The sequence below is a fragment of the Sebastes umbrosus genome, chromosome 20, assembly GCF_015220745.1.
Source record: "Sebastes umbrosus isolate fSebUmb1 chromosome 20, fSebUmb1.pri, whole genome shotgun sequence".
NCBI classification, from domain to species: domain Eukaryota; kingdom Metazoa; phylum Chordata; class Actinopteri; order Perciformes; family Sebastidae; genus Sebastes; species Sebastes umbrosus.
Genome location: NC_051288.1, coordinates 17,611,443 through 17,626,269, shown reverse-complemented (window position 1 = coordinate 17,626,269; position 14,827 = coordinate 17,611,443). Strand labels below are relative to the sequence as shown.

General features: G+C 41.4%; 1 protein-coding gene across 3 annotated transcripts in view; it reads left to right on the top strand.

Moving 5' to 3' along the window:
* Positions 1-674: 674 nt before the first annotated feature.
* LOC119479449 (A disintegrin and metalloproteinase with thrombospondin motifs 14) overlaps positions 675-14,827 on the top strand; it is a 54,255-nt gene continuing 40,102 nt past the window's right edge. For all 3 annotated transcript variants that reach the window (XR_005204687.1, XM_037755041.1, XM_037755040.1), the window contains exons 1-2: positions 675-1,347; positions 1,703-2,145. Coding sequence is in view for 2 of the 3 variants with exons in the window: in XM_037755041.1 (XP_037610969.1) it covers positions 1,266-1,347; positions 1,703-2,145 (525 nt within the window). In the remaining variant the exon portion in view is untranslated. The remainder of the gene's footprint in view (positions 1,348-1,702; positions 2,146-14,827) is intronic.

Here is a 14,827-nt window from a genome sequence, read left to right as displayed (position 1 = left end):
ATAGATAGATAGATAGATAGATAGATAGTAACTTTATTGATCCTGAGGGAAATTCAAGTTTCCAGCATCACAGTTCCATAGTGCAAAAACATGTTAGTAAAAAGACAGTAAAAAAGTTAGTAGTGCAAAGTACAAAGTAGAAAAAAATATACCAGATATAAAAATACAAGGAGATGAAGAAAACTGTTAAAACTGAATATAGTGCAGGGTAACAGCTGTGATACACGACTATTAAAAAAGTAAATATAGTGCAGAAATATGTGTCCAATTCAAGGTAATAATGAAGTTGATTTCTCTCCAAACCAAGTCAAAAAGTCCCACTTTTCTTCTTCCAAGCCTGTGCATTGGGAAAGTTTTGACCTCTGCCATCCCTGATTTATCACCATGTGTTATCACTGGCATGTGTTTTGTGGACTAATGCAAACATATATAAGAAATATTACCATATATTATCTGGCAACCTTTTTTTTTTAAGAAGGAAACATATATTTTTAAGAGTGAATATATTAGCAGTGGAGGTGGACATGATGATATAACGTCTCCAGTTTTTTTGTTTTTTTTTGTTGAGTTGGAAAAAGCAGGCTAAATAATGTGAGTGTGTGTCTACTAGTGGAGAGAAGGCGCTCCCACTGTTGGCTGGTAGAGCAGCTCCAAGTTGAGAGAGAGTCCCAGCATTGGTGCGTTCATGGTGCTCGACTGGACCGCAGATGTTTCACAACCCGGGGACACTCTGTCTCTGCACACTTTATCTCATCTTTTTCTCAACGTGTAGGCGTGCATTAAGGCGTTAACTTAAAAAAAAAAAAGAAAGAAAAAAAAAAAAAAGAAAAGTTATCTGAGGAAGGGAAAGGGACGAAGAAGGAAGAAAAAAAGAAAAAGAAAAGTGGGCTACCTCTTCAAACCGTCCCGGTTTTGTACCGGAGAGTTGTCGTCATCAGCACCCCAGATATCCCCCCCTTTAAGCTCCCTAAATGGATGGGGCAGTCTCGGTCTATGCAGTTCAGCACAGGCCAAAAGATTGGAAACAACTTGTGCATTTTACGCGTCACTTTTAGCGTCTAAAGAGGCTCAGAAATGCCCGGCTGCTTCGCTGCTGCAGATCAACTCTGAGAGGACTTTTCTCTCTCTGCATTTGTGCTTCTCTCTTTTTTTTTTTTTTTTTTTTTTTTCTTCTTCTTCAGGAGGAGGAAGGACTCAAAAAGTTTACAAGAGAGAAAGGAAAACTCCAGCGCTGAAGTGGCAGCTCTCACACTATAGCCCTCGCTATGGATTGTATGTATTTATTCATGTGCTTTTTTTCACTCAGTCATGTCTTTTTGGATCATGTGTTCGCTGCAGAAACGCATGGTGAGTTATGCATTTACTTTGTTTTTTTGTTTTTTTTTTGCACTGTGTACAGAAATGCACTCTAAAAAGTCAAAAATATGGAGGAATAATGATGCAAAATGACTTATTTTTATTGATAAATCCACATCCATAAGTCTGGATGAAGGCAATACAGTGTGTTGAGTGTGCTGAATTCCCTTTAATTTCCCTTTTTACTTCATAAAGAGAATTCTGAGCTACCTTTTTATGCTTTTATACTATAATATGTATGAAATAAGTTCTGTCCTCTATGAAATAATCATGCATTTGCTTTATACACTTTATTCCATAAGCCCCTGTGAATGTGATTCTCACTTGACACTATCTGTCCCATCAGAAAAACTCTCTGGAAAGTTAAGTGAATATGGTCTTATAGTGCCATTCAGCACAGACTCCCGAGGACGCTACATTTCTCATGTGGTCTCTGCTGGAAGTGGAAGTAAAGGTGCTGATGCTGATACTGCTGCTGCTGCTGATGCTGGTGCCAGTGCCGCCTCAGCCTTTGGCAGCAGACGAAGGGTGGCCCGCGGTGCCCCCGAGATGCCCCCGGTCACCCCGGCCTCGTCGCAGCACTTGTTTTTCAACGTCACTGTGTTTGGGAAGGAGCTGCACCTCCGCCTGAGGGCCAACAGGAGGCTGGTGGCCCCGGGGGCTTTCGTGGAATGGCAGGAGGACTTTGTGGAGAAGGCCAAGGAGCGTATCCACGGGGACTGTGTTTTCACTGGAGACGTGAGCGACATGCCGGAGGCCTCTGTGGCTATCAGCAACTGTGACGGACTGGTAAGTCAATGCATACTTGAAATATTAGTCCTGATGGAGAGGGGTTGTTGCTGGGAGAAAAAAAGATGCTTGTCCTTCTTTGGCACAATGTCAAGGTGAATGTGGAGTGCTGTGGGTTGGCATTCATCTTCAGAAAAGTCCTTCACATCTGACCTAAGCTTGCATGTGCATCACGTTCTCACATAAGATATGCATTAAAACAATATTTCATCTGAAATCTACTGTGTCTTTAAAGCATCAGACATTCACGCCTACGTAGGCTCTAAGTTTGAAATTTGGTTCTTTACTGAGAGAGTCCTCGAAAGGTTGTGCATGAGTATAGAGACAGGAGCAGTAGGTTTGGGATATTGATTATGAACCCATTATATGGTCAGCAAATCTCAATCCTTTCATATTTCTGTCTCTAACAAGTAATCTTTGGCTGATTACAGATATTGGCTGATGCATAGCGTGCATTTAGACATAGAAAGGTGTCGTTTTGCTACTTAAACCTGCACCAATCAATGTTTTACCCACTTGGGGGCAGTGCAACAAGCTGTCAACACAACATTGACATCAATGGCAATGTTAGCCATCATTACCAGCTGCGACCTTGTGGGTTTGTGTGTGTGTGTCATCATGGCAAAATGTGCTCCTGGAGGCACCAACTGTAGCGGGAAATACCACAGATGTGGTTTTGAATACTCTGCCAGGTGTTTATTTTTGTCTGTCCGTCTGTGGACAGATTTTTGTCACAACCATGCAAGTTGCAATCACGAAACATTACAGGTGTGTAGTAAGGATCAAAATTAAGGCAGAGTTTGAAGATTGGTGTGGTCCGATCAAGGGCGCCGGAAGTATGGGGGGTAGGAAGTGGGGAAGGGGCCATTGACCCCCCCACTTTACGCCAGTTAACTCTGTTTTTGGTCCCCACCAACCCCTGAGAAACATATCTGGCTCTTTAGTTGCTTAATGCTACATTGTGTTCAACAGGTTGTCGCTAAAGTTTGGTTGGAACCATAGACTGTATATAAAGATGGACGACGAGTCTAATGGTTCTAAAACCATAAAGTTGTAGGCTGTAAAACCAAAACAATGAGCTGAAAGGTGCTAAAGCGCTCTCTAAAGCTGAGGGGAACTGCAGTCTGGTGATAATTCCCTGTGTGTTCATCACCCTTTCACATTTCTCATTTCATGCCTTAAAAGCTCTGTATTTAGCAGAAGGTGAAGTCAATTCAAAATGATTGTCAAAATGATGACTTCTTCCAGAGCTTTGTGTTTCTCCTTCATCACCGCCAAATCTATTTGTAGTCTTTTCATCGCTGCCTTTCACACTGTGTCGCTGCGGTGATAGGGCAGAGCCGTTGGGAGGTGAGCCACTAATGCATATGTTTGCAGTCAAGCAAATTGGAGTGAAATCTCAAATGCGCATGTGACACATGAATTGGCGGGTTGACCGAAGCGAGGCTACTCCTTAGTTTTTCTAAGTCGACTCTCCGTATTGTTCTGGTAGAAAATGACAAGAGTGGAATGGGAGGGAAGATAACCCTCTGACCCCGGAGCGAGAGCCAGAGGAGGAGACAAAAACACACACACTTTCAGTTATGAGTCCTTTTCTACATTATCACACACTCTGACACCTCAAGTGAGAAAAACATAAGTCTTTGATTGAAGCCTTTTGTTGGCGGTTAGAACTTACACAAGCGGCTTTGATGCATTTGTCAGGACAGTTGAGCTGTTGGTGTTGCATCAGCACAACACAAAGAAACAATGGATGTCTCTTAACGCTTGTATTGTTTGTCGTCATCGCTCTATTTTCTCGCTCTCATAGTTTCCCTATATTAACACAACAAACTGTGCTGAATCTGAGAAAGCTGAGAGAAATCAATCTAACAGTCATTTCTTCTTTCTTAATGTAATAACAGAGAGTGGTGTGTGGACAATGCCATGCTGTGTTCTCTAATCACAAAGTAATTTCCTGAAAGGCGACTGTGTGTGCCCCTCTGGGAATCGAGGCAAAACGCGGCACAATGCTGTATTCACCTACGAGTGCGATATGAAAGCTTTTTATGCATTGTGTGTTACAAACCTAAGCGCACAAAAGATCTTTATCACAGTGATCTTTGATTTTTTTATCATAGAAAGCAATAACGGTTTACAATTTATGAGATAGGAGATATTATTAAAGTCCAGCACCAGTCTTGTGTTAGCTTCTGTTCTGCCAGCTTCTGTGCTAAAAGTGATAAAAGACATGGTATCTTGTTAGAATTAAACAACTACAGCTCCCATGAGGCAACACTTTTGTTATTAAAGGCACATTCATATGATGTCAGAGTAACTGTAACCACCAGTTTCCGACAGAGAGAGACTGTATATAAAGATGGATGAAGCCAAAACATGCAGAAAGGGTCGTGCAAGGGTTAAAAATACTGTGCCTTGACTTTATTCAGCTACAATAATGGATCTTGGATGACTTGAAGCATCCATTATTGTTTTTTCCGGCACTTGTTTGCGTCAAAAATCATGCCGAAAGTAATCAATCATGCTAGATTCAGAGTTCTAATTTGTGGTGAAAAAGGTAACAACAGCAGATCTGAAAGAATGTTTTTCCCAGAAAAAGACACCAAACACCTCATTCTTCACTGTTAATTTGGCATATTGGAGTGACAAGAAGTGGCAAAAACATCATGATGTAGACAAGAGTCTCAATAAATTTGTACTTTAGATGAAGTCTGAGATCATTTTCTATACATTTGTGGATAATATGAGGTATGGTCTTCCCCTGAAGCACATGCAATCTGATATGGAGATTTGCTTCCTGTTATGGCGCTCACTGTGTTGTGTCTCCTGTTAGAGCCTTAAAGGGATAGTTTAAGTGTTTTGAAGTGGGGTTGTATGAGGCACTTATCCATAGTCAGTGTATTACCTACAGTAGATGACGGTCGGCACGCCACCAGTTTGGAGAAACAGGCAGGAGTTACCGCATGGAAGCAAAGCAATGTACTGCTGTGGACGGGGCCGGCAGCAAAACGGATTTTAGCCACCTAAAAGAAAGGCCCATCTAAAACAAATCAATATCAGTTTAAGTGTATTTCACAGATTTACCTTGCCGTCAGACAGCTCTTTCCGACGGGGAACTAAAGCTGTTGTATCCATCTATGCTCTCGCTAAAGCCGCCACCAGCAACTCCTGTATTCTGCGTGGTAAAAATACGTTTTGGTTGCTTTGGCGAGATCACAGATAACGGTTTCAGTTCCCCGTCTGAAACATAGCTGTCTCACAGCAAGGTAAACCAGCAAAAATATTCGAAATATGGCGTACACGTAAACTGATATTGATTTTCTTTAGGTGAGTCTTTCTTTTAGGTAGCTAAAATATGTTTTGCTGCCGCCCCCGTCCACAGCAGTACATTGCTTTTCTTCCGTGCAGTAACTCTTGTCTGCTTCTCCAAACTGGATGTGTGCCAATGGTCATCTACTGTAGGTAATACAGGTAAAAACACCCCAACTATCCCTTTAAATTTTGACAGGGTTGTGTGATATTAATTGATGTAAAAAGATCCGTTCCAAATCACATTACTTCTTACCTTCAGTAGAAACTATTTTCCAGATTAATATTGCTGATATTGAGGTCTGTGTGTTATGCAGTTTGTGGGACATTGTGCTCTTTCTAATGTCAAATCATAAACTTTTGAGCATCACGACATGTTGCGCGTTCACCTCTGTGGTGGCGGCAGAAGTCTCGGACCGGGCAAGCAAAACTATCTGCTTAGCTCGATAAACCACTCAGTGCACTTGGGAAAAGATGTTTTTTGTTTGTGATTTGGCTCTATAGTCAGACTCTTAACAATATCGTCCATGTGTTTCCTTGCATCAAAGCCAACCTAAACACAGACCTGTCTGCGCACGCAGGGGCGTTCGGGAGGCATTTGAAGGTGAACAGACAGTTTGCCGGCAATTTATTTAGTCTGATGTGTCTGCTTGATGTTGAAGGACATGGAGGAGATGTCTGATGAAAGGAGCGAGTTTGGAGGTAGGAAGAGCGCGAGTCATGCGCGGAGGTCACCGCATGCGGGTCAAATCTCTTAGATACACTGTCTTTAAGTACCACCAGCACCCCATCTTCAAAAGTATGTTTGATGTTTCCCCTTATAGAGAACACACACACGCTGTATCGGAGCAGATGTATATCACAGTTCGAGCATGTGCATTCCAGGAAACTAAGTGCTCAGACTTGAAGAACGCAGCAGCAGTCATCAAGACTCCTAACATTGCGTTTTTCCGTTTATTTCATTACTTCAATACGACTGAATTTCCGCGATAAACTTTGCTATCAGCGTGTTGTCTGCAGCGAGGCCGCTCTCACGGAGATGACTCACCAGTAACAGATTACGTTAACTTGGTCTCCTGCCATGTGCCCGGAGGCGTAATATTTATGGCATTCCAAGCTCATGACAGATAAGACGTTCATACAGTAACGCTGCAAATAAGTCTGATATCTTCTGGATATATTTGGCCTCGCAGCACTACCAGACTGTCAGCTGAGGTTGCAGATAACGTGAACGCAACATGACTCTTTCAGTTTCATTTGAATATGTTTGACCAACGTGTCGGCGTCTGCGATATCTATCTCCACCTCCGACTGTAACTCCTGCTAGATGGCAACAGCTGCAGACGAGCTATTGTTGTGGAGCGATGAGTGATGGCTATGATTATACCGGCGCTGCTCATGTGTTGGGTATTAGCGCAGATGACGGGGCTGATTGAGTTACATGTGTGATGGAAACACGAGTGCAGTCGGAAGAGCGCTATTTCTGTGTCCCATCAGTTAAAAAGAGAGAGAGCCACCTAGCAACAGGCTGACTTTTTTTGGGGGGGGGGGTTGGTGGGGCAGTTTTCCATCCATTGGAGATGGAAAATGCTTGCATAAATTGTTCTATTCATGCATGTTTGCAGGAATGCTGCACAGGGCCGCTGGTCCCAGTCCAGTATTCCAGTATCCTCCGGTGTTCCAGTACTCTGCTGGCACCGACGTAAAGGCACTAAATTAAGAGCTCCATCAGTGGAAGCCCGACATCTCAGCCAGCAATGTGATTTATTTTCTCGCAGTCCAATCCCTATTTGCGGCAAACATGTGTTTGTGTGTGTGTGTGTGTGTGTGTGCTCATTCTAATACACACTGGAATACAGGACACGCATACCTACACACACAAACACACACACACAGATCACAGACACCAGTGAATGTCACTATAACGACAATCACATCAATAAATAACAAATTAATGTAAGTTTTGAAACTGATGGAACACACATCAATTCAATATTACATAATAATATACGCTATATGCTACTAATACTACTACTGCTACTTATACTGCTATACCACCACTAAAACTATTACTTCTTCTGCTGCTACTGCTACTGTTACTGGTCCTAGTACCACTGCAGCTACTACAACTACCTCTTCTACTACTACTACTACTACCATTACTTATACTGCTACTACCACCACTAAAACTACTACTTATTCTGCTGCTACTGCTACTAGTCCTACTACCACTACTACCACTACTACTGCTACTACTACTACTTCTATATGAAAACTGCTACTACCACAACTACAACTACTACTATTAATACTTCTATATGAAAACTGCTACTACCACAACTACAACAACTACATCTTCTATTACTTACCTTTGATACTACTACTACTACAAATACCTCATCTACTACTATTGCTACAATTCATATTTCTACTGCTACTACTACACATACTTATTTTTCTTCTACTACTATTACTACTACTATTACTACTGCTAATATGGCTACTACCACTACTACTACTACTACTACTACTACTACAATTTCTTATTTTTCTACTACCACTGCTACTACTTCTACTACCACCACCACTATTACTACTACTTACCTCTGATACTGCTTGTATACTCCTACTACTTCTTCTTCTTCTTCTTCTTCTACTACTACTACTATCACTACATCTCCTATGACCACTACTTCTAAACATTATTACTACTAATACTACTTCTTCTTCTACTACTATAGCTACTACTGTTACTTCTACTTCTATTTATAATACCACTTCTTCTACAACCAAACTACGATGTATGCTTCTACTACTATTGCTATGACAACTACTTCTGCTACTACTAGTACTCATACTGCTGCTACAACAGTACATATACGTCTACTCCTCCTAATAATAATAATAGACACCAGTAATGATATTAATAGTAGTATTTATCCTCTTAAAATGACAAGCTTCTTTTTGAAATCACAATTAGCTGCTCTCAGCCGCCTCTTAATCTTCTACTTCAATTAAGCGCTCCCCTTAATGGCTAAATTATTATAATTTTCTGCTCTTTGATATCAGTGTCATGCAGATGAGTGTTGGTGATTAGGAGCCCAATTTTCTCTTGATAATCCTCGCCGTGATCACCAGCCATGCTTGGCCTTTGCAGCCCCGCACGGTGAGATGTGGAAGCTGATAAAAAGGAATCAAGTCATAATCCTCTCCTCCCACAAGCTGTCTCATACGATTATTTCAAACCCGAGTCCAGGACCACTCAGCCATGATTTACTCTCCGGCTTATTGATCCTCCTGGTTTTACCACAAAAGCTTTTATCCAACATCACCAGCATGTCCGCCGCCGCCGGGTATCCTACCAAATATTCGCTACAGGTCACATTGGTTAAGGATTTTGTGACTACAATTCACACACTTAAACTCTGTGACCTCGGGGGAAATTAGTGTGCATACCTTGATCTTGGTGGTTGACAGTGGATTAGCTCTTTACTCTCTCCCTCTCGGCGTCTCGCTTCTGGATCAACAAAGAGCGTGCCTGGGACCGAAATTACATGTTTCTAAACAATCTGCCACAAATTACAGGTTAAGCCCCTGGAATGACGGCTGGACTTTGATTTCCTTGCACGTTGCAGCTCAAGCGTGGCCTGAGGCACTTGTTCCATTTCTATATTGCGTTAGTCGTTAATGCACCTCAAGGGATATCTCCGTTAGATTACAACAAATTAATTCTAGCGGTATGTTGTGACAGTGTCTGTCTATAGTTGGAGTTGTAAAGAGGTTTGTCTCCCTCACTTTCATAGTTTCACGTTGATTTTCTTACTCAAGTCTCTGAACAAGTTATGGAAAATATAATAACCAATTATACAGTAGGTTAATTTGTTATTTGCTCAATAGAAGGGTTCCTAGGGGGCAGAAAGCACGACATGTCTAGCACAGCCAAGCTCCAAGCTCAGAGATGACAAGGAGTTGTTTGAGCAGTAAACAGCACCAACTGCAGAAAAGATGAACTGAAAATGTTTAATACTCCAGGGGGATCACACGCCTTTGCTAAAAACAGAAGATTATGGATCCAGGCCTGCTGGGTAAAAGCATTCTCGTGACACAGCGCTAGCAAAGCAGCGGGGGGGTCATTGCGAGCTGTCATTCTCCACAGATCGATAAAAATGTACTGATCAACAACAGGGTGATGGACCCACGCTCTGAGGAAATATTTATATATATTTACCGACTATGCCTTAAAACTTAAAGCTTCAGTAGGCAGACATTTTTGGCATCATTGGGCAAAAATGCCATAATAACTTTTCAGCATATTGTAATTAAAGTGTTCTGAGAGAAAACTAGACTTCTGCACGTCCTCATGACTCTGTTTTCAGGCTTTAGAAAATCTAGCCCATGAAGGGAGACTTTGGCCAATCACAGGTCATTTCAGAGAGAGAGCGCTCCTATTGGCTGTGCTCTGGCTGGTGGGCGGTGCTTGGTATTTCTTCAACTGATCTCAACATGGCTGCTGGGGCACAAAGTTTCTCATTTTACAGCTAAACAGTACACTACAAGATGTTTCTGAAAACATTTGAGGAGAGAAATAGGCATTACAGTAACAGAATATTAATTCATATTTGATCAGCGCTGCCTAGTTTGACCGTTTGATCGGAGTACGCGAGTGATTGACAGCTGCTCAGAGACGGCAGGCTCCAGCTCGGCTCTGATTGGTTGTTTTCCTCCGGTCTGTGAAATCTTGCAGATGCCATTAGGAGCACCGGAGGAAACAGAGGCACATGATTTTTTTCAGATTATCTGTCTCATGCACTACTATCAGGATATAGTGACCGCTTTATAAAAATAACTTTTTTTAATCATATTTGCTCCATTTCTACCAACTGAAGCTTTAAAAGTGATGCAAGACTTCGTTACAGGTTTAAATTGTTGTACAATTAAGGGGAAGACGTCTGATAGTCTACCGGGGCAGCCGCTCCTCTTCCCTCACGATTTCATAACAGGTGATAATAATAAATAAATCTCATATTAATACGTCATATGGTCGGACTCTGCAGGGGTCTAGTAGTATAGTCAACAAAAATGTACAAACAATGCAAAATCGAAGTTGATTACAGCGTTTTTCTCCCTGAATGCTCACACACCCAGTAATGTTTGTGCACAAGAAACCCGTCTATTAATTTAAATGTCTCCACATCCCCTCTTTTGAAACCAAAGCTATGTTCTTGTCTGTAAGCGTACTCATGCAAGACACACTTCTTTGAAATAGACAAGTTTCCAGCAGTGGTACGATTTCACCAGCTCTCGCCTCATTTGCTCCTCGGTGTGCACGCTGCACTGTGCAGGTGACAGAATCCAACTGCTGGTTTGCACAGCAGAAAGAAGTCTGAAATTACATACAGTAAATATCCACCTTCAAAGTTGCTCTTACGGATGTGTGGAATGTAGTGCGCTGGTGAGCTTAAGGGTTAGATATATTTGCCTTTTTTTTTGCGGTGTCAGTGACAGCGCTGGATGCCTCGCTGCCTCGGAGTGTTTTTCTGTCAGTTGTATCCTCCACTGAGCTCTGCGGCTCATAATAATCCCATTCGCATCACATGAAGCAACCTGATGACCTGCACATCTCTTAACCTCTCTTGACCTTTCCAAAGCGTATCTCTCTGTATTTTAGCATCACAGTGTGAAATCTGAAAAAACAACGACAACAAAAAACCTAACCATGTAATTTGCACATGATAATTATTGACACTGAATTCCAAAAAATCTGTTTAACTCAGTTCAGTGTGATGAGAGGACTTTTGTTATTTATGACTCAAGGTCCACTGTTTCATCTGACAAAGAAAAATTAAAGTGTTAATGGCTTGATGATGGTACTATAGAAAACAGTCAAGGGATCACCAAAGTTTATACAATTCATCCTGGGATGTGCGGCCCACTGAATATGTGCAGTAATGTTTCGTTGTCACTTTTCTCGGCTCGATGAAAGTTTTAAAAAAACCTCCATGGATCAAAACTTCAGAATAGAAAGAGTCATAATTGACCTTGTTTGCAATTGGACGTGTCCTGTCAACAGTTTTACAGATGTCTCTCTTACAATGGTGTTATATTATACATCCATGTGCTTGTTAGAGCTGTATGTAGCCTGACAGGAAGCTCTGCAGACACTACTCAGGGCTGAAAATACCCCACTGTGCAATGTTTTGGGGAAAATCTATTTTATTTATGTTTTAATTTGAAAATTCACCTAAAAAAATGCTATTTTTAAATAATCAATTAACTTTTTAGTCTATAAAATGCCAGAAAATAGTAAAAAAAACAAAAAAAACAGACCAGTTTAAAGGTGCAGTGCGTAGGATTTTGCCGTGAGGTTGCAGATTACAACCAACGGAAAACTTCTCGCATGTGCAAAGCATGTAGGAGAATCACAGTGGCCAACGTGAAAATGTGAATGGCCATATCTAGAGCCAGTGTTTGATTTATCCGTTCTGGGCTACTGTAGAAACATGGTGGCCGGCTCCTTAAAGAGGACCCACTCTGTATGTAGATATAAACGGCTCATTCTAAGGTAACGAAAACACAACGACTCTTATTTTCAGGTGATGATACACTAAAGAAAACATAGTTATGTATATTCTGCCAATAGATCAGACCCTAAATGCTACACACAGTTCCTTTAAGTTCCCGGAGGTCAAGGTGATGTCGTCAAAATGCTTATTTTGTCAGACCAACACGCAAAGTTATTCAATTTGCAGTGATATGAAACAGAGAATAGCAGCAAATCCTCAAATTTTTGAGGCTGGAATCGTTTTCAGGTCTTTATTAGTTAATTTCAATTGAACTTTCAGAGGGATAAAGCCATTAATAATACAGAGATTAACTGAAAATGCAATATCTTCGTGTCCCCTTCCCACTTCTGACAGCGAATGTACACCCTCCCGAAGCCCAGACTTCACCATGCAGCGTACACATGTTTACATTTGGTTGGTCTGTAGGCCCTTCCAGATGCTGCTGCTCTCTCCCCTCACAGAGCCGGCTTCTCTTTCCACCCACTGCTGAAATAAGAGACCACAGAGGAAGTATTCGAGCATGTCTTACTTGGCATTTCCTGGTCAGGGGCTGGACAGATTCTTTCACTCCTCTTTGCCCTTACGGTCACATGCGAGCCGTTTTGTGTTGTTAGTCCTGAGTGACAGCATGCAGAGGAGTTTTTTGGTTCGTTCTCTTTACTGCACTGTATTTAGATTTCTTTTTGCAGCTGTAAATACACACATCCTTGCCAAAGTCTTGTTGGTGTGCCTTCTTCATGAGTATAATGATAGGCTGGATAGATCTCTTTTTTTTCTTCATAAGGAGTAGGATTATGAGAAATAAAATGAACTGCGCTGTGCAGTGTATTCAGAAAGCCCAGTTTGTTCTTATTACGCTTAATAGAAACAACATCGCAACACAAAGAAGAAAAGAGTCAACGACAGATTTGTTTGGTTCATTAGTAGAAGATGTGACATTTAGATCACATTGGGTCTTTAATCTTGCTTAATTAACATTTACAAGTTGTTATTTAAAATCCAATTAATTGCCACCCCTGAATCTACCCTTATTGACTCGACATTTTGTTTTTCTTTTTGTGCAATTTTGCCTTTATTGGACACAGCTCACGGTAGAGTGCGTGACAGGAAACATGAGGGAATAATATTCTCTGGATGGATGTGAGCAAATTTTGCTGCGGTGTCACACCATTTGTCCACCAGACTGGTGACCTGTCCGAGGCGGACCCCGCCTGCGGCCCAATGCGTGCTGGCATAGTCTCTGTCCTCCCATGACCCAGCAAAAGGATAAATAGTGATGCATGATGGATGGAGGTAGAAGCTTTATACAAATGCCGATATTGAATGCACATACCAGGCTGTTTACAGCGAGCCAAGGTGAGGATTCTTCTACAAACATAGATGACAAAGCAGAGAGATATGTTATATGCATCGAATTATAGATTGAGTTGAACATTACCTTCCAGCACTCTCACTTATGTACACAATTATAGAACTTGAAGGGAAAAGTTTGACATACAAGAATGAAAACTTGGTGGCACTCTGGAGCCCTGCTGTGTTCACCAGCTTGTCGCTTAATCTGTCTGCTGTTAAGTGCTGAGCAGGTGGGCTCTTAGAGCTGAAAACAGCTGCCTGCATGCGGCTGAAAACAACACCAGGAGAGTGGTGAGAGTGAACCAAAACTGTAAAGTTCTCCTTTAATTTAGTAGGCAGCAGTGAACACCTGCCACACAATAAATCGTTCACAGTGTCACCCAGTAGGTTTATGAGCAAACTAGCTGATGAGCTAATCGACCAATTCGTAGCCAACTCATTTTGTCTAATCGCAATTAGATATGTTTTTAACTTTAATAGATTATTTTTTAGATATCACCTCTGTGATATTCATTTATTTAATTTCCTAATGACTCCAACGCTACATGCACAATTGTAAGAACCTTGAAAATGAGTCCTGAATGCGCCAGTGAAATGTACTGTGTGTGAAATATAGCTGCTCAATAAAAAAGTTATTTGACAAACAAAAGGTGTTTTGCAGATAATGCAGAAAGAAATGGCAGTGAATAAAGGGCAAAATGTGTGGTAATTTAGACATAATTGAATTTGTCATGCACTCAGAGAAACAATTAGTCATTAATGACTTGATTAGTTGAGTAATAATGGCATCAGTCTGGCTCTAAGAATCACTAAAAGACTGCAAACAACACATCGAGTTGGCACTCAAAGCTCTCATGTTAGTGAAATGAATCAATGCAGATTGATGTTGTGTGGTAAATGACGGAAATTATTATTTTTAATGATAACAATTACACCAAACAGCTTTCACGGTGGAAACCGTACGAGCGGAGCAGAGCTGGATGTTCGCTTCCCCGTGCAGTCCATCTAAATATTTACCCTCAGTCACATTAGGTATACAACAAGGAGGCCCGAAGCAGAGGATGTTTACTTTATGGAAATGAGTGTGTGCAGATGTCTGTGCTCTCTTATGTGCCATTCAAGACTCTGCATTATCACTTCAGCTCAGATGCTGAAAAGGAAGATACAGGAGGAGGAGTCGACGCTCAGTTATGTGGCAGATTCCAGTGTGTGCTGTCCGAGACATCTTCTTTGTTGTCCACCAATAGATGAAGCTCCTCCATCACGCTGTCACAGTCCCATGCAATTTAAAGTGTCAAACCAAGTGCTATTATGCCATCATGGGAAAAAACAACATTTTAACTACAGTGTTTGTTGCGTTTCTAGTGAATTGAGGTGTATTTGTCATGTCGACGGTGAAATTTCACAATTTTTCCTGGACAGCAGAATTACTCTAGACATTTAAATCAACAGTAAAT